The 18,010-nt window shown below is 36.9% G+C and overlaps 1 protein-coding gene across 2 annotated transcripts; it reads right to left on the bottom strand.

Annotated features, from left to right (window-relative positions):
• Positions 1–777: 777 nt before the first annotated feature.
• On the bottom strand, positions 778–16,201 carry LOC139946849 (S-adenosylmethionine decarboxylase proenzyme-like). Of its 2 annotated transcripts, none has more exons than XM_071944589.1 (12): positions 15,996–16,201; positions 12,803–13,005; positions 11,556–11,642; positions 10,841–10,964; positions 9,527–9,629; positions 9,125–9,167; positions 8,530–8,586; positions 7,780–7,858; positions 6,618–6,710; positions 4,609–4,683; positions 3,177–3,257; positions 778–2,947 (listed from the first exon to the last, which is right to left on the bottom strand). In XM_071944589.1, the coding sequence occupies exons 2-12, from the start codon at positions 12,943–12,945 to the stop codon at positions 2,810–2,812; spliced, it is 1,023 nt and encodes a 340-aa protein (XP_071800690.1). In that variant the 5' UTR covers positions 12,946–13,005; positions 15,996–16,201; the 3' UTR covers positions 778–2,809. The 2 variants fall into 2 exon arrangements, with proteins under 2 accessions (XP_071800690.1, XP_071800689.1); XM_071944588.1 differs by having other exon boundaries at positions 12,803–13,009; positions 15,996–16,193.
• Between the last annotated feature and the right edge of the window lie 1,809 nt (positions 16,202–18,010).

Here is an 18,010-nt window from a genome sequence, read left to right on the forward strand (position 1 = left end):
ACGGCCAATGCTCTGCCAACTGAGCTATCTAGCACTATGGTGGCAGTCTTCATAAGATTATGTTTGGGGGTGCCAGTCAGAAGCCATTGGACCTGTAACTGCTGAATAGACGTCATCCAGCCGCCATCTCGGAGGAAATACAGTGACGAAACAATTGAGACACACTGATTTGTACTCGCGGAGCACAGTACATGTATTAGCCAATGAACAACCTCCTTTTGACCGCTAGGTGAGGGCGCCCTACTGAAATTACGTCATGTGCATTAAGTCTATAGCCAAGGATCACAACCAAGTTTGCGATATAAAACTAAGTCGGTTTCCCTTGCGGTTTATTACTTAAAATATGAATTGCTCAGACATTAGAGACAGATACTGCGTCACATGGTTCGGGACAATTTTTTGTATAGCAACCCCTAGCTGAGCAAACCCGAGAACCATAATATTGTGCCACCCAAATCATTGTAAAATGTGAATGATTGTTTGCCAACGTCCATCCTACTACACAAAAGCTTACCATGACTCATTTGACGTAGCAACTGTATCTAGTCTCTCAGAGTTCATATTAAAATGAAATCTTGTGACTAAGCATGTCATTGTCCCAGACACGATTCAAATCCAACTTGCAAATAAATGCTCGGATACAACTATTTTCATTTTAAAGGCAGTGGACACTATTGGTAATTACTCAAAATAATTATTATCATAAAACCTTTCTTGATTACGAGTAATGGGGAGAGGTTGATAGTACAAAACATTGTGAGAAACCGTTATCAAATGTTGTATTTTTGACTCACGAGATCAAAACATTTTTTAAATTTATTATACAGCATTTCAACAAAACTTAAACTGGCATTTCAGGCAGAGATATTTCAAGGGACGTGTTCCACCATGATCATCTTTTAAAGGAATTGGTAACCACTCTTAAAATTAATGGAAATAAAATTAAGGTTTTGTTTAGATAAATTTCTCTGTGATATTTGTCAGTTCCTTCATTTGTTAATTCCAAATCAACAAGCTTTCAAAATCCATTACTGGTATTCCATTTTGATATTTTATATGTATTGGCCTACAATGTTATGTTTTGCCAAATCAGCACAGCTGCTTTTAAAGAACTACACAATATATCTACAATACTGAATACGACCCTGTTTGTTCCCCTTTAAAATAAAGAAATCAATATTTATTTAAAGGGCCACGTTGCCTTCAGACTGGGCGCTTTGGGCTACATAAACCATTTGTTGCAAAATTAACAAGGTTGTCAAATGTTTTTAAAGTAGAATATAAGGATCCACACCAAATATTCTTTAAAAATGTGTGGTTTTCTCTTTTCTTTTTGAATGAAATCCTTTAAGTTCAAGATAAAAAAGTAAAACCACAATTTTTAGAAATTTTTGTGTATCATTATATTCTACTTTTAAATCATCTTTCCAACCCTGCCGTAAATCCACCTTGATAGAAATTAGGTGTCGGAGAAACCCTGGGAGCAGTTCACAGTACCTGCATAGGGTTACATTTATTTACATACGGGCAGGACTGTATGCTTCAACTTTGAAAGGGCACCAAGGCATTTCCTCTTGGGCACCCTATGAGGAAATTGAAAATTTCTATTGGAGCAGTTCAAGGGCACCAAGGCAATGACCAGGGGGCATCGAAGCAATCGCCTTCGTTGCCTCTATGAAGTTTCAGGCCTGAACTGCAGAGACTTTTAGGTTGCTATCTACTGGGAAAACAGCTTGAAGCCTGGATGATACTTTCTGCAAATGCGAATGTGATACGAATGTTGACGTCACAAATTCGCACCGAAATTCGCACTGAGTTGAGTTGTGCTCAACTCTCTTGCGAATATCACAGCGAATGAGGACTTGTGACGTCAAATTCACATCACATTCGCATTCGCAAGAAGTATCAACCGGACTTAAGTCTCTACATGCTCACTATTAACTCCTCTGCACTACAATAACAGTGTATTGGGGATATTTAACATGCGAAGCCTACTACTTTTTGTCCCATCCAAAGGATGAACCAAAAATTGTAAAGTGTCTTGCTTAAAGACACAAGTGTCAAGACTGACTCTTCAAATACTGTGCTGACCAGAAACACCAAGGTTGAAATGTTCGCCCACTAACTAATTCGTTTTCCTTCATACTACAGATGCATTTGGTTGGTGAATAGTTGGAAACAGCTAAATTTCCCAACATTCATTTCATAACAAACACTTTTATAGCCCTAAGCGCTTAATCCAAAGGCAACATGTCAACAATTAGAAACAAATTTCTTTTGTTGTATCACAAACTCACATGAAGCTAATGGCAAGACAAAACTTACCTAAGCACTGAAATTTCTGTCAAATGTTGACCAGATATTAGTGATTTGATATAGCGGGTACTATTTATAATACATTTTAAAGCACTTACCAAAACCCCTCTCTACCCAAAACCCCAAAGGAATAAACAAAAATAAAGTTAAATGCTAGGTTAACTTAACTGGTCAATGCATTGACATTGAACTAATGCACTAATTTACACTAGAGAGTGCAGCAAATAACATCAAAGTCTTAATATCGAAATACCTTTACCTCTCCATAAAAAACCCAGAAATGGTTACAAAATGGCCACTGAAATCACTTGAGCTCAATTTCATTTTGCCTGTAAGCACACAAATCCGCTAAGCCCAGAAAAATCTTGCTAAGCAGAAACTGTGGGTATCATCTAAAATTCTACAAATATTGTTACAACTGGTGGCCTACTCCTATTTTGCTTAGCAGTATTTTCTGCTGAACAGCTTTAAGAAATTGGTTCCGGGTTGTAGTTTAGACAATGTCATCACGGATGTAAGTGGCAAACGTTAGATCATAACATTTAAACTCGGAGAACTGTCGATCGTGGCGTCGGTAGGTATCCATGAAGACTTCACGCAGTGCCTTTCGGCTGGTACCGCATTTGGCTGTCTGAAACCAAAAGAACATTGACAGTTATTTGAGAAAAAAGAAGTGTTACGTCAACGGTTACGGACTCAAAAGATGTTGGTTTGTCTCATTACTAACCCATAGAGCTCATACGTGATTTACAATTTATTGCCTCGTAAGCAAATAGGCTGATCTTGTTATCTTTGGAATATTTGGGGACATAACTGCAGTCTTTTTTAAATAATATCCAAATTTTTCAGTCTTTACAAACCTTGCTTGCAAACAGGGTCATGACAACTTTCCCTGGATTGAACACCGTCAGAACTTTCTTTACAAACTCGCTGTAGTCCTTCTGCACAAATAGAAATGTTATTTACACTCGGTTAAATATTGATTAAAGGTATAATACAGGATTGGTCTATGTACTTTCTGTAGGACAAAAAACACAATGTCCAGAGATTTAAATTACACTTACAAAGTTTGAAGATAATGATAGTAGAAAACTTCCCTGAAAATATTATTTGCTGAGGTGCTGTAGTTTTTGAGAAATGAGTAAAACAATGTCAAAAGAATAATTTTCGTCTCATTGATTATGAGACGAAGATTATTTCAGCATGTAAAAACGTATTTTCATGACATTATTTTACTAATTTCTCAAAAACTACAGCACCTCAGCAAGTAATATTTTAAGGTATGCTTTCTAATATAATTATCTTCAAACGGTCTAAGTTTAATGTAAATCTGTGGACATTGTGTTTTGTGTTACAAAAAGTACCCAAATCCTTTAATTCTAGTCAGAAAACTTACTGACTATAAAGTTCAATTGGAGGAAAACTGTCTGAAACCCTAACAAAATCAGCTAATTTTGAACCCAAATCAATGACGATGTGTTTGCATGCTGAAAGTTGTGCGTAGATTTTCACTATTTGCTCCTGTCTCAGCACGGATTACGCCCAATTAATTTAATTGTCACAGGTTTGTTATTTCATGTGTATGGTAATGATCACACAAAACATGAAAGCTGTCTATGACTACATGTATTTTATATGCTCTGCAAATCCTGTACATTAACAGATTTGTATCTTTTTTAGTTCATGTCCAAAAAAAAAGAGAAGGAAATGGCAACTGACAATCAACTGTGACAGAGTTGTGAGTTTCCTGTAGCTCTATTATTAAAGACACTGAACACGTTTGGTAATATTCTCAAAGGCCAAGGTTCTCACTTGGTGTATCCCAACATATGCATCAAATAACAAGCCTGTGAAAATTTGGACTCAATGGGTCAATGAAGTTGCAAGAAAATGATGAAAGAAAAAAACACCCTTGTTGTACAAAATAGTGTGCATTCAGATAGGAATAAAAGACTTCTGGCCAGAAGTCTTTTATTATTTTAGTGAGAAATTACTTCTTTCTCAAAAACTAGGTCACTTCAGAGGGAGTTGTTTCTCACAATGGTTTATACTATCAACAGCTCTCTGTTGCTCGTTACCAAGTAAGGTGTTATGCTATATCAATAAATATTTTGAGTAATTACCAAACGTGTACAGTGCCTTTAAAAAGGACGGGAAATGACCCAATGCGATGTACTCATTTTGGAAAGCAGGAAAGTGGCACGGTGGAAAAATATTCAAGAGCTTTATATTTCCATAATTTCAAACTGTTTGGCAAATATTTTTGGGAATGACCATCATCATCTTACTTACCATTTCAATGTTAGTTTCGAAGCTGACGTAGGAATATTTTTCTTCTGGAGTAATGTGAATGGTCACATATCCATCCTGTTAAAAAAAAAGAATACATTTGAAGGGAAAAAAAACCTCTTTATGACTGCATAAATAACGTAGAATTTTTAGTGTTTCAATGAAAGAACAAATACCAAATGTATTGTTCTCATTTATTTTCATTTAAAGGAATTGGTGAGAACAAAACTCGTGAAGATCACAGATTTACATAAAACTTACACGGTCTAATGATGATGATAGTTGAAAACATCCCTTGAAATATTTCTGTCTGAAATTTCATTATTGATGAGAAATAAATAATCTAATTTCCTGTTTAGAGTTTATCGCTCGGGGAGCGTTTTAGTCATTTTTGTTTGGCATCGATGCTATGCAAAATTTGCAATCGGTTTTTCACTGTTCTCTCGTGACCCAGATGGCCGATCGATCTCAAACTTCTACAGGTTTGTCAGTTTATGTATATGGTGGATTACATAAAGTGCTTACACTGCAAGCAACTTTTTTGCTAGCAAATTTAATTCTGTAATGTTCCTTTAAGTCCTACAGCTTTTCTCCTAAAGAGGAGTAGAGTATTACTGTTCAAACCAAACCGTCTCTTTTCAGAGCCAACATTCCCTCAGAAGAGAATTACAACATGGTGATACCCGCAAGTTTACTATAATTTATGTATTACTCTTAACTCCTACATATCCCTCACCAACCGAACAAATTACGCCAGGGTTAAAACAATAAAGTAAAATTAACTAGCTAGCTTAAAATTAAAATGTGTGGACGTGTTACAAGCCCTACATTATTGTGGACCTCTTTTGTTCTCGGGTCCACGCTGAGTTGTGTTAAAAACAAACCTGGCCCACAGAAGGACATAGTATTAGAAACACAATACCCCTTCTATGGCTTCGCCAATCGTGGGGAATCACAATAAATTAAGGACAGAGTTGCGACAATAAAACACTGATAATTGTACAACATCAATTTCATTTATAAAACTTGAATAGTTACCGTTTAAAATTCACATTATTAAAACGCATTTCAGACACAGAGCAATACGACAAATACTGGCGATAATAATGCGTCAGCCGATTAACATAAACTTGTAATCAATGTAAAATCAATGTAAAATCAATGTAAAATATATGCACAACCATTGAGCGTTGCATGCCATTTGACCCCTTATAGAAAAGGAGCCTTGAGGACATACCAAACAGGAATTGAAATTTAATAAAAACAGAAAATTTAATAGATGGAAAATTAGCATCGGGATATTAACTTTGGTTTTGCCCATAACAGTGTGTTTAACACTGTATACTTGGTACTAAATGCTCTAGAATGGCAAAGGTCGTGGGTTCGAATCCTTCCCGAGTAACATGCCTGGGATTTTTTTTTTAACAGAGCTCTGGAAAGTAATGAGTATACAGTGCTAACACACATTTCGGTGTATATGGGTAAACCCAAAACAGAAAAGTTAGGACAGATTTCCCTACATTATTCTGCTTTTTTAACAAATAGGGTATTCATGAATAGGAATAATCGAGTAGAAACAAACATATCCTGACGATGACTAGAGCAAGGTAGTCGAAACGTTGAGACCAATTCAGAACTGACTCCGCGGCAGTACAGTTAATTACGATCCTATAAGCTAAAGTAGAAGTCCAGTATAATTTCTATACCATCCGCCCTGGTAATAGTTAAAAAGCAGGACAGTTCTTTTCAGAACTGAGAAGTCTCCCGAACCTCCGATTATCTACTCCGCGGTAGTAGAATAAAGCAAGACAGTTCTCTGAGAACAAACTCTACCTGGCAAGTAGATACACACATGGTGTTACCACAAAAATATACATTGATACCTCACCATGCAATGCCTCAAATCCTATATAGAAACAAACAGCTGTTTAAAACCTTGCAGTGCTGCTGAATCTTTGCTTACGATAAACAGAGCCATGAAAGTAGGAGGGGTCAACTAGTTATTTTCTTACCTTGGGCAACAAACCATTCATGGAGTAGCCGCATGGTTCAAAAAGAAATTCATCAATCTGACAATCCGGTAACAGATCTGCTATTCCAGACTCCTGAGAAAAAGATTAAAAATGCAAAGTTAATACTCAAGTTAAGAAATAATAATTGATAACAAACAGTATTTGTATAGCACCAAAATATGCCTGAAAAGACTCACAAGGTGCTTTACAGATGTAACACAAAAGCCAGTAAACATGCCGAAAAATTTAAAACAATTGCGAACAGGGTAAACAAAAACACTTCTAAAATTTTCCCTTTTCAAATTAAGTCCAAACAATGGGAGATCAAAGAGAAGTCTTCCATTTCCCGGGTTCGATAAACATTTGTGTTCCAGACCGACGCTACTAAAAACCCAGTGAGATACATGTAAACAAGTCACAGCACAACTAGGAGTAAGTTTGAGTGTGCACCATGGTTAACTAACGGTTGATTATTTTGACTTGAACCCATGCTGGTTGACTACTGGTCAGTTTGTTGACTAATCTGGTTGACCATTTTGGAACCAGCCACAGGACATTGGTTTCCGACCATAGTTTCTTCCGTGGTCCCAAAGGCCTGTTCCATGTATACATGTGTAAAGTGCAGAGGGAAACCAGCGACACTACAGGGGAGCCAGTGACACTATAGCCAAAAGGCGGAAGGTAATGGAGTGTTGAATACCGTGGAACCGCTATTTGACTAGGCTTACAAATGAGTCGTTTGATTGGTCAAACATGGGTCGACTAAATGTTTGCATTTAATAGATGTTAAATTTGCATCAAGAATAAAGAATATGAATTTTTGGTTTTTACCCATATACGTCGATGTATGTTAGCACTGTATACTAAGTACTTACCCGAGTTCTGTAAGAAAAGAAAATCACAGGCATATTACTCAGGTGGGATTCGAACCCAAGACCTTTGCAATTCTAGAGCAGTGTCATACCAACTAGACCACCGAGATTGCCCGGTAGCTAGAGGCAGTTTGAATCCTATGTTTTAGCAGCGGGTACTGCAAACGATTTAACAGTTGTTAAATTTGCAACGGGGATCAGACATCGGTGTATATGGGTAAAAACCAAAACTGAATATAAATGTTTGCACTCGAAATTTCTCTAGGATCCGATAAATACAGAATACAAACCTTAGTGACATCTTTGCCATTACGGCCGGTGGTGTTTTCAAAGTGCTTCATGACCTTGGGGTCAAGGTTGGTCATCAAGATGTGCAAATACAAGGTCAAGGGTCATAGAATAAATGTTTATGTTACAAAAAGTTTTTTTTTTTTAAATACAATAAAATATAATAAATGCAAATAAATTTAAAATTCTCCCAAACAAGATGCTACTACTGTATAATCTTTGGGCAAATTGACCTAAAAATTTCAGATTAAATTTAAAATTGATATATTTGTTTAGCTTTAAGAAAGTTTAAGCTTTTACTTTAGGGTTTTGTACGAAAGAAAAGTGGTAGTTGAAAATTAATTATTGTCAGGATGACAAAATTTCTTAATACATACAGCTTTACTAACATGTAAATATAGAAATTAATTAAAAATAAATCAATGTTATTTCTACATTAATTAACAATCGCTGTGTCAATGGTGAAATAAAAAAGTGATTGAGGTTGTTGAATACAAGATCTAAAGTTGTATCATTTGATGTCTTTGTATAAAAAAAAATTGCACCAATGATTGTGGCTGTGCACAATGCAAAAATGCTTCTTTGTTTTTCAGTTTTGACACAGCGTCATCTGTCAACATTTGTTGGTTAAGCAAACAAAATAATAACAATTTCTTTTGGGGAAAACCGGGCCATGCAACTTTTTACAGAAATGATTAAAAGCAACTTTTAAAAATTATAAAGCATAAATTTAATCGTCAGTTTCAAAGGATATTTCAAGCGTTTGATCAGGTTGGTTCTGGTTGGTGTTATCCAGTGTGTACAGATACCTGAAAAAAAAAACAAGAAATAGTTAGACAGTTTAGTTGGAGTGATATGGAATTTCACATTCTTAGTTGACTCTGAAGTCTTAAAGAAGAAAAAAAATAAAAAATTAAAAGCACCAACTTGTTTAAAACATTATAAAAGATGAAAGAGTGTCCAAAAAGAAAAATTGTATCTGTAAATTAATTCAGATGTCAGAAACTTCTTTTTTTAGCATGTGATGAAAGGGTTTGGTGGGTAATGGACCGGAAAAATTACCCAACAGCACCCAAAGAAATTTCTGTGAAGCCCTGGTGCCCTTTGCAACATTCTAAAATAAATTTCCATATGCCTCATAGAAGTGCCCCTCATTTGAGGGACAATTGCCCCGCCCCTTCAAGTGTAAAGTTCCAAGGCCGGTATTGCATACTGCGAAACCTATTAATATTATATGTGTTATTTTCAATTTAAAGAAGTGCACAATGACGGACAGACCGATTTCCGACGGTCTCAGTAAATGTTGGCGAGCAAAATTGTTTGGATGGATTCAGAAGATAAACGTACCAGCAATCTCCGTTGATTCGTCCCAACATGTAGGCTGCTCCATCTGTCAAATACAAAATCATTCCAGTCATCAGCAAATATTCACACATAAACAAGGTTTTGGGAAACGAAACTTAAAGGGTCTGTAAGCGTTTGGCAATCACTCTTAAAATTATTGGCAATAAAAACTTAATTGACAAAAAGTACAGCGGCTTTTGATCGTATTAAGCATTTGAGAAGCATTTCACTTTGAATTAATGTATTTATCAGGGATGAGATTCTGAAAAAAAAGGGAAAACACTGAAATCTTTTCGATGCGGGAGGTGAAGAACACACATAAACTATATTTCCCTTAAACAAAATCTTCTTTCGCTGGCTGGATGAGTTTTAAAACCAAATTTTGTTAAATTATACCCAACTTACTGTCAAACAGAGTATCCAGGTATTGGACCTCACTGGCAAAGCTCTGATGAGGAACCTGCTGGAGCTCAGGGCGGAAGAAATTCTTTCGGGAGTAAAACAAATCCTACAAAAAATAATTGTTTAAAATGTTGGTTGTCTGTTGGCATTTTGTACACAGCAGTAGAATAATAAATAAATAATAATAATAAGACTTGTAATGCGCACATATCCACCCTGCTGGGTGTTGAAGGTGCAGAAGTAACAATAACAGAGGAACTGGTCGCTAGGTGGCAGCAGACACCACGCCTGATGCTTCACGAAAGCATCTGAGGCTATTGCCTCCATGCCCTTTGTGATAACCTTGGTGCCCTTTGTGTTAATTGTCTTAATGCCCCCGGATATAGCTTCCTTGCCCCTGGTTATTGTCTTGGTACCTAAGCTTGGGCAATATCACGATATTATTGAATATCGCGATAGCAATTTGGAAACGATTTCGATATCGGATCGATTTGGTTTTAATCGAAATATCAATATATCGCGATATATCGCGATATATCGCAATATATTGCGAAATCGATTAAATATCGCAATATCACAATGTATTTCCTAGCTAAGACATCTTGCACCCCATAGGTTTGGAGTAAAACCAGAACAATATGTCATTAGAACACCTCTCTTATGCTATGACTGTCTCTTCTACAACTTTCACTTGGAGTTTGAAGAATGATGATGTCAAATTTAATTAATTGCGATTATATCAAATATCGCGATATATTGTCGGCGATATATCGTGAATAAAATAAATTGATATCGCCCAAGCTTATTGGTACCCCTGGTCGTTGCCTCTATGCCCCATGTCATTGCATCCAAGCCCCTGTGCATTGCCTCTATGGCTCTAGTCATTGCCTCTAAGCCCTCAGTCGTTGCCTCCATGCCCCTTGTCATTGCCGCTGTTGCCCCTAGTCTTTGCCTCCAGTCCCAACAAGGATGTTCACAGGATGATTTAAAAAAAAACAGGCATGCAACTGTAACTTCACAAAAAAAAGAGGAAATTTCAAAACTTCAATGATTTTGTATAGTATTTTCCAATTTTGAATGGTAAAACTGAGATTAATAAAACAGGAAATCAGTTGATCTGAGGAAAAGTTGCATGCCTGGGAATATCTACACTGACTGACTGGTATTAGGCAAAAACAGAGTTAATGGCCTGACAATTCGACCTGAGCAGAGTCTTTCTCAAAGGCTAAAAAAGAGAAAAACTTTTAGCAGTCACGAACGACTCTGCTAGGGTTGAAACATCAGACAAATAACTAATTCTTTGCTTTTCATTTTTACCTTAACAACAAAGTCACAGAACTCCTTGGCTAGTTTCATGATGGGCTCTATGGCGTTCAGGAGAGTGGTCGTCCCACACGTCTTGAGGATAAAGCGCCTTGTTGACAGAAACATGCTACTCTCACTGAAATATTGACAGGAGAAAATAGGGTTTTAAAAGGTCGTAAGTTTGAATCCCACCCAAGTATTCCACAGAGCTCTCGATAGTAATGAGTATTACAGTGCTAACACACTATAGCGTTAGGGTAAAAACAAAAATTAATATTCGCAAACCTTGATGCAAATTTAACACCCCTTAAGAAGCTGTGATCTTATACTTCTTAAAAGTAACTTAACAATTAATTTAAATGTTAAACTTGCATTGCTTATACCATGGATACAGAACGTCATTTGTGTTTTACCCAGACACCGATGTGTGTACAAAATAAAATAAAACATAGGATTCAAACTGCCTCTTGCCACTTGGCATGCTCAGTGGTCTAGTGGTAAGGTAATCTTATAATTTCTAAGGCTAAAAGCATGGGACAAAAATTAACTGCAATTGTGCAGAAGAGATAACCTTTGACATAGGCCATTAGGAAGGATCTGCTTGGGTGCTATAATTGTGGCACTATAAGCCTAGACAATGCTGACAGGTAAAGTACATTGTGGTAATGGGTGGTACCAGTGTATTGTGAGTGGTTACAGTGGCTTCATCAGCGCTAAGCAAAATTACCTGAGGACGTAAGCGTGGAGATCATCTCGACACTTCTCACTCACTATCTCACAATGAACCAAACCAAGCAGTTCAACGAGGCGTTCCCTGGAGATCAAAATAAAACATAAAATTAATAATGACATTTGTAAAGCGCAGAATGAAAAAGGCTCTAAGCGCATAAAGAGAACAATAAAATATACATGGAGTGAAAGATACAATAACAAATAGGCAGATTACAAATAAGCAGCTTAAAGACACTGGACACTATTGGTAATTGTCAAAGACCAGTCTTCTCATTTGGTCTTTCTCAACATATGCATAAAATTACAAACCTGTGAAAATTTGAGCTCAATCGGTCATCGAAGTTGCGAGATAATAATGAAAGAAAAATAACCCTTGTCACAGGAAGTTGTGTGCGTTTAGATGGTTGATTTCAAGATCCCAAGTTCTAAATCTGAGGTCTCAAAAATCAAATTTGTGGAAAATTACTTCTTTCTCGAAAACTATGGCACTTCAGAGGGAGCCATTTCTAACAATGTTTTATACCACCAACCTCTCCCCATTACTCGTCACCAAGAAAGGTTTTATGCCATAATTATTTTGAGTAATTAGAAATAGTGTCCACTGCCTTTAAGAAAGCCAAGATTTCTGTGTTTGACATACTTGCGGTTTTCATTTTTACACAAGACCAGTTCTAGGGTATGTCTGCCAAGAATGGCACACTTCAATACGCAAGGAGCAAAATCATTCTTTAGAAACGAGCCCTTCATACTATTTAAGGCTATGGATGTGTATTATCTATTCACTATGGCGTGGCCTGTCATTGCTGAGTGGTTAACAGCACTGGATTCAAGCTCTGGTGTTTGATCAGCAGAGTGTTGGTTTGAATCCCGGTCGTGACACTTGCTATGTAAAATTGGGTAAGTAGTGCTTTCTGCTCTACCGGCCAGGCTTCGGACTGATAGTACCCAAGCCTACATCTGTATGGACTGTAAAGGGGGTAACCCTGTTTCAGCCCTAGGAGTACATGTAGGTGGCAACGGCCTCTGGAATAAAATAATTGAAGCCCACACCTTGAAGTGGCCTGCCGGCCTTGTGTGTCTGGCGACTTGCATAAAAAATAATATTAAAAACAGCTATAAAAAAAAACTATGCTCTTACTAGTCTCAATATTCCCACTTTAGAATCTTGACGTCATCCGTTAATCAAGTTTGGTAATAGTCTTTGGTTCATCACTTACTACCTCCGGGGAGAAGGAAACTAACCTGGGAATGGCTTTCAGGTCGTGGGTAACCTTATCGGGGATGTCACTCTTGCCCGAGGGCTCAAACCAAATTTCAAGAAGTTTCTCCGTACCCTCGTAGTGTGTCAGCTCACTCCCCGTGTCACGCATCCCAGAAAGGTCCATCTTGGCATGATAGGGGGCGCTCTCTCCACAGGGTGTTTAGGCAACGCCGTGATGAAAATTCTGTCTGAGAGAAGGAGGTCAAATTGTTTTTTAAATAATTGCATTTTTTTTTTAAGGTGTAAAGGATTGGTAGAGTTGACAAAAATAGTCAAAGTTATCCTGTTTTGGGGGATCAACCATACATGAAATAACAAACTTGTCACAAATTTGAAATAATCTGCTGTGAGAGTCGAGGCACTGTAATGATGGAACATCAAGTTAGAAGTGGTACAATTCACTTTGGTAAAGGGTTAGGGTTGAATTTACATTTTACAGAAAGACATAGCTCTATTTAAAGCCGTTGGACACTTTCGGTAAACAGTATTGTTCAAAGGCCCACACTTAGTCTATCACAACTTATGTATAAAGTAACAAACATATGAAAATTTAGGCTCAACCGGTCATCGGAGTCGGGAGAAAATAACGGGAAAACCCACCAGTGTTTCCGCACGTTTCGCCGTGTCATGACATGTGTTTAAAATCCATAATTCTCGATATCGAGAATTGATAATTGTTTTAATGTTTTCTCAAAAAGTAAAGCATTTCATGGAATAATATTTCAAGAGAAGTCTTTCACCATTACCTTCTGTAAACCCTGTAAGTTATTTGTAAATCTGTGAACTTTTTTTGTTTCTGTTCCGAAAATGTGCAATGGCTTTGAAATTTATGACCACATAGGGCCTAATCAGTAGTCTTTCAGACTAAAATTAAACATTGATGTTTGTTATTCCCCTGAATCCTGTATTTTTTATACCAAAGGCACCTCGGCCAACAGATTTGGAGCAGTATTCAAGGTGAGCCGATGAATTGCTGTGTCACATAGTTCATGGCAAGCTTTTAAAAGCGAATACCTTCATACAATTTGGAATGAATGATTTTCCAGGGCACCTGGGTCTGTTCATTTGGGATGGGCTATTCATACAAGGTGTCATGGCCGTGCGGTTTAGAGCCTTAATCTCAAGTTCTGATTGTTCAGTCAAACACTGGTTATTTTCAGAACACTTCTCAATATGAGATTTTCACATGGTGAAAAACCTGACCTAGTTTTCTAGGCCTATACACAGTTCAGTCCTATTCGTTATTGTATTTTAAAGGGTCTATGTACTTTTTGTAGGACAAAAAACACTATGTCCACAGATTCACATTAAACTTACACCGTTTGAAGATAAGGATAGTAGAAAGATTCCCTGAAAATATTACTTGCTGAGGTGCTGTAGTTTTTGGGAAATTAGTAAAACAATGTCAAAAAATAATTTTCGTCTCATTGATCATGAGACGAAAATTATTTTAGCATGTAAAAACGTATTTTCATTACATTGTTTTACTCATTTCTCAAAAACTACAGCACCTCATCAACTAATATTTAAAGGTACGCTTTCTAATATCATTATCTTCAAACGGTGTAAGTAGAATGTGAATCTGTGGACATTGTGTTTTGTGTTACAAAAAGTACCCGGATCCTTTTCAAGGATTTACTTACAGCGTTTGCTTCCCTTGAAATATTACTAACTGAGGCTCTGTAGTTTTTGAGAAATGTAAAATCCCATTAACCAGTTATGATTTTATATCATAACCGTAGCATAACTGGTTAATACGTTTTTTACATGCTAAAACTGAGATGAAAAAAAAACTACAGCACCTCAGTAAGTAAAATTTCAAGGGAAGCTTTCTACTATCATAATCTTCAAACTGTGTAAGTTTAATGTAAATCTGTGGACCTTGTGTTTTGTGTTAGGAAAAAGTACATAGACCCTTTAAGGTGAATAGGGCTGTATTATGTCCTGTGTGTCAGAGTGTTGTTGTGTTAGGCTCATTGACTCCATGCCTAAAATAGAATCCTTTCAGACCCAAGCAGTGTTGTAGCCAGACCATTTTTTGTGGTAGGCTCTAAAACAAATTTAGTCCACTGAGGGCGAGCGGTTCAACAAAATTATTCTTGTTTTGATATGGGGCCATCATTTTGCTGAAGTGCAATCTGGGGGAAATCTGTGCTGGCTGGGCAGCACAGTGTATTCTGCTCAGAGTGCTCGGTAAAATTTGTTAGTTCTGGGCAGGTCCGCCTAGCACCGCCCATCGTGGCTACAACACTGGACCCAAGTTCCTTTGTATATGGTGGCCCTGCTGAAGGGACATTCAAACAATACACTGTACTGCATATTTAGGCCTACATGAAAACCAAGTGAATATTCACGGTTTTCGCCCTAAATCGCAAAAATTCACTTAAATATTCACATGGATATTGCAATTTAAGCCATAACGCAAATATTAACATAAATATTAACGTAAACAATTTTGAATTGTGCCCCAACAAATATTCACATAAACCACAATCGCAAATATTAACATAAATATTATTAAAATTAGCGTAAACAATTTTGATGTGTGCCCCAACAAATCGCAAATATTCACATAAATAATTGTGATTTGTGCTCCCCACTCAATCAAGCGTATAAATAAAGAAAACATTCTCACCAACTGCACCAACCAATCAGTAACGACAGTTTAATTTTGACAAAAAAATTAAAAATTGCCATTTAAGGTTTATCGCGATTCAGAAACACAATGCATTGTGGGAAGGAATGGGGGCGGTTTCTATGCAGTTTCTACGATTCGCGCACGTAACGCTTATACCTTTGTGTTGGTTCAACAGCGCCCTCTCTTTATATTTTGCTATTCGCGATAAACCTTATGCCCTTGGCCTTGTCATGCTTGTGAAACAAGAAAAAGTAGGCCTATGCACAAAATACAAATCGTCTTCTTGAATAATTATTAAATTTCCATAAATTAAAAAATCATTTTTAAATCAGCCAATAATTCCATAAAATAAATATCCTACTACAAACCACAGCATCATTGATAGAGTAGAGGATGGAGGACGGAAATGAATGGATCACCATGGTTTGGGTCCATGGAGGTAGAATTCTATTCTATTTCGACCTCGGGCCAAGATAAAATTACAAGAATCAGGAATCCAGGATGGCATGTCAGTGATTTGGTAAGAAAATACTCACCTAAAACAGCAAACGAAACAGAATTCAATGATGAGTGAAGAAACCGTATATTGTAAATGCTTTATACGACAAGTAGATACTCAGCAACTTTAAAAGAGTAAAAGCCAGTTAGAATAAAACTTATGTTGTTCCAACCCAAGCTGCTTGCCCTAGAGCAGCGCAGCGCATGTGTGTGTGTGGGGGGGTGACGAGTTGCAGTCGAAAGCATTTATTTCCGTAACAGCGCCCTCTGGCAACCAATTATAAGCGCGCTTTCAACAAAAATAGAAAACGAGGCATTTTAGGAAATGCGCATTAATGATGGTCCACCAAATTTCACGCATTTCTATATTGCGCGAACTTCTGAGTACCCACTGTTGATTATTCAGTGATAATTCATGATGGTCGTGTGTGATGTTTGACGAAAGTCTATAGCTCAAACTTCGTCACATTTCCAGCGACCCTGTCACCTTATTTTGTTTAAAGTTGATTGCTTAAAATGTTGAGGGCGCTTGTTATTTTTAGCAAAACGTCATGTCCCGAACGGTAGATGTTAGTTTCCAAACGCCAGGAGTCGATCGCTACTCGAAAGGATCCGATGTAATCGGTAGTCGTCAAACGGGGCAGCAATACATAGACTCGCTACCATTCCTTGAGCTTTTTCTCCCTAAGATTTGTTTGTGTATTTTTGTATGGTAGCTACACCGATGTTTTGGAGTTTCGCTCTTAAGTTCAGACATTTGTTTTATTTATTTTTATTCACAACCATTAATATACAAAGGGGTCATGTATTGCTGATTTTTAAAGTATATTTCCAGATTTTTTAAATAAACAACAAAGCAATGTGTAGCCACAGAATACAAACTCTTCATCAACTAAAAGATGATTTGTTAAAAACTGTTTATCAATACGTTATCTTTCAGATTAAGCCAATCAAAGACTGCCATTCCCTATACAAAGGATTCCTGTAGCATTACTGATTTTATCGTATTTTTATAAAACTCCATTACATTTATTTCAGATTTAAAAAAATTAAAGACCACGAGTCTGCTGTGCGAACAGTTTACGATTTCATCAACGCCACGGGTCGATTTGTAAAACGGTTTATCAACATGTTATCATTTAAACGAAGTCAATCCAAGACTGCCATTACCTATACAAAGCATTCATGTAGCATTACTGATTTTATCATAAATTTATAAAGCTCCCTTATATTTATTTCAGATTTTTGAAAATTACACACCACGAGTCCCTTTGCAGCATACTTTGTATGTGTACTACACTGCTGTGCGCACAGTTTAAGATTTCATCAACGCCACGGGTCGATTTGTAAAACAGTTTATCAACACGTTATCATTCAAACGAAGCCAATCAAAGACAGTCAGTACCTAAACAAAGCATTCATGTAGCACTGCTGATTTTATCATAATTTAATAAAGCTCCATTATATTTATTTCAGATTTTTGAAAATTAAAGACCACGCGAGTCCCTTTGCAGCTTAGGCTACTGTGCGTGTGTATTCAACACCGCTGTGCGCACAGTTTAAGATTTCATCAACGCCACGGGTCGATTTGTAAAACGGTTTATCAATACGGTATCATTCAAATTAGACCAAGCAAAGACAGTCATTACCTAAACAAAGCATTAATGTAGCATTACTGATTTTATCATATTTTTTATAAAACTCCGTTATATTTATTTCAGATTTTTGAAAATTAAAGACCACGAGTCCCTTTGCAGCATACTGTGCGTGTGTACAACACTGCTGTGTGTACAGTTTACAATTTCATCAACGCCACGGGTCGATTTGTAAAACAGTTTATCATTACGTTATCATTCAAACGGAGCCAATCAAAGACTGCCATTTCCTATACAAAGCATTCATGTAGCAAAACTGATTTTATCATATTTTTATAATGCTCCATTATATTTATTTCAGATTTTTGAAAATTACACACCACGAGTCCCTTTGCAGCATACTGTGCGTGTGTACAACACTGCTGTGCGTACAGTTTAAGATTTCATCAACGCCACGG

The sequence above is a fragment of the Asterias amurensis genome, chromosome 14, assembly GCF_032118995.1.
Source record: "Asterias amurensis chromosome 14, ASM3211899v1".
Taxonomy (NCBI): Eukaryota; Metazoa; Echinodermata; class Asteroidea; order Forcipulatida; family Asteriidae; genus Asterias; species Asterias amurensis.

What these genes read in the sequence shown, in the direction of transcription:
- LOC139946849 (XM_071944589.1), bottom strand. Translation starts at nt 12,945, where the DNA reads ATGGACCTTTCTGGGATGCGTGACACGGGGAGTGAGCTGACACACTAC. An exon ending in CTCCACGCTTACGTCCTCAG is followed by an intron (nt 10,965 to 11,555) that starts GTAATTTTGCTT and finishes TCAATATTTCAG; the next exon opens with TGAGAGTAGCATGTTTCTGT. An exon ending in TCGAAACTAACATTGAAATG is followed by an intron (nt 3,258 to 4,608) that starts GTAAGTAAGATG and finishes CTATTTGTGCAG; the next exon opens with AAGGACTACAGCGAGTTTGT.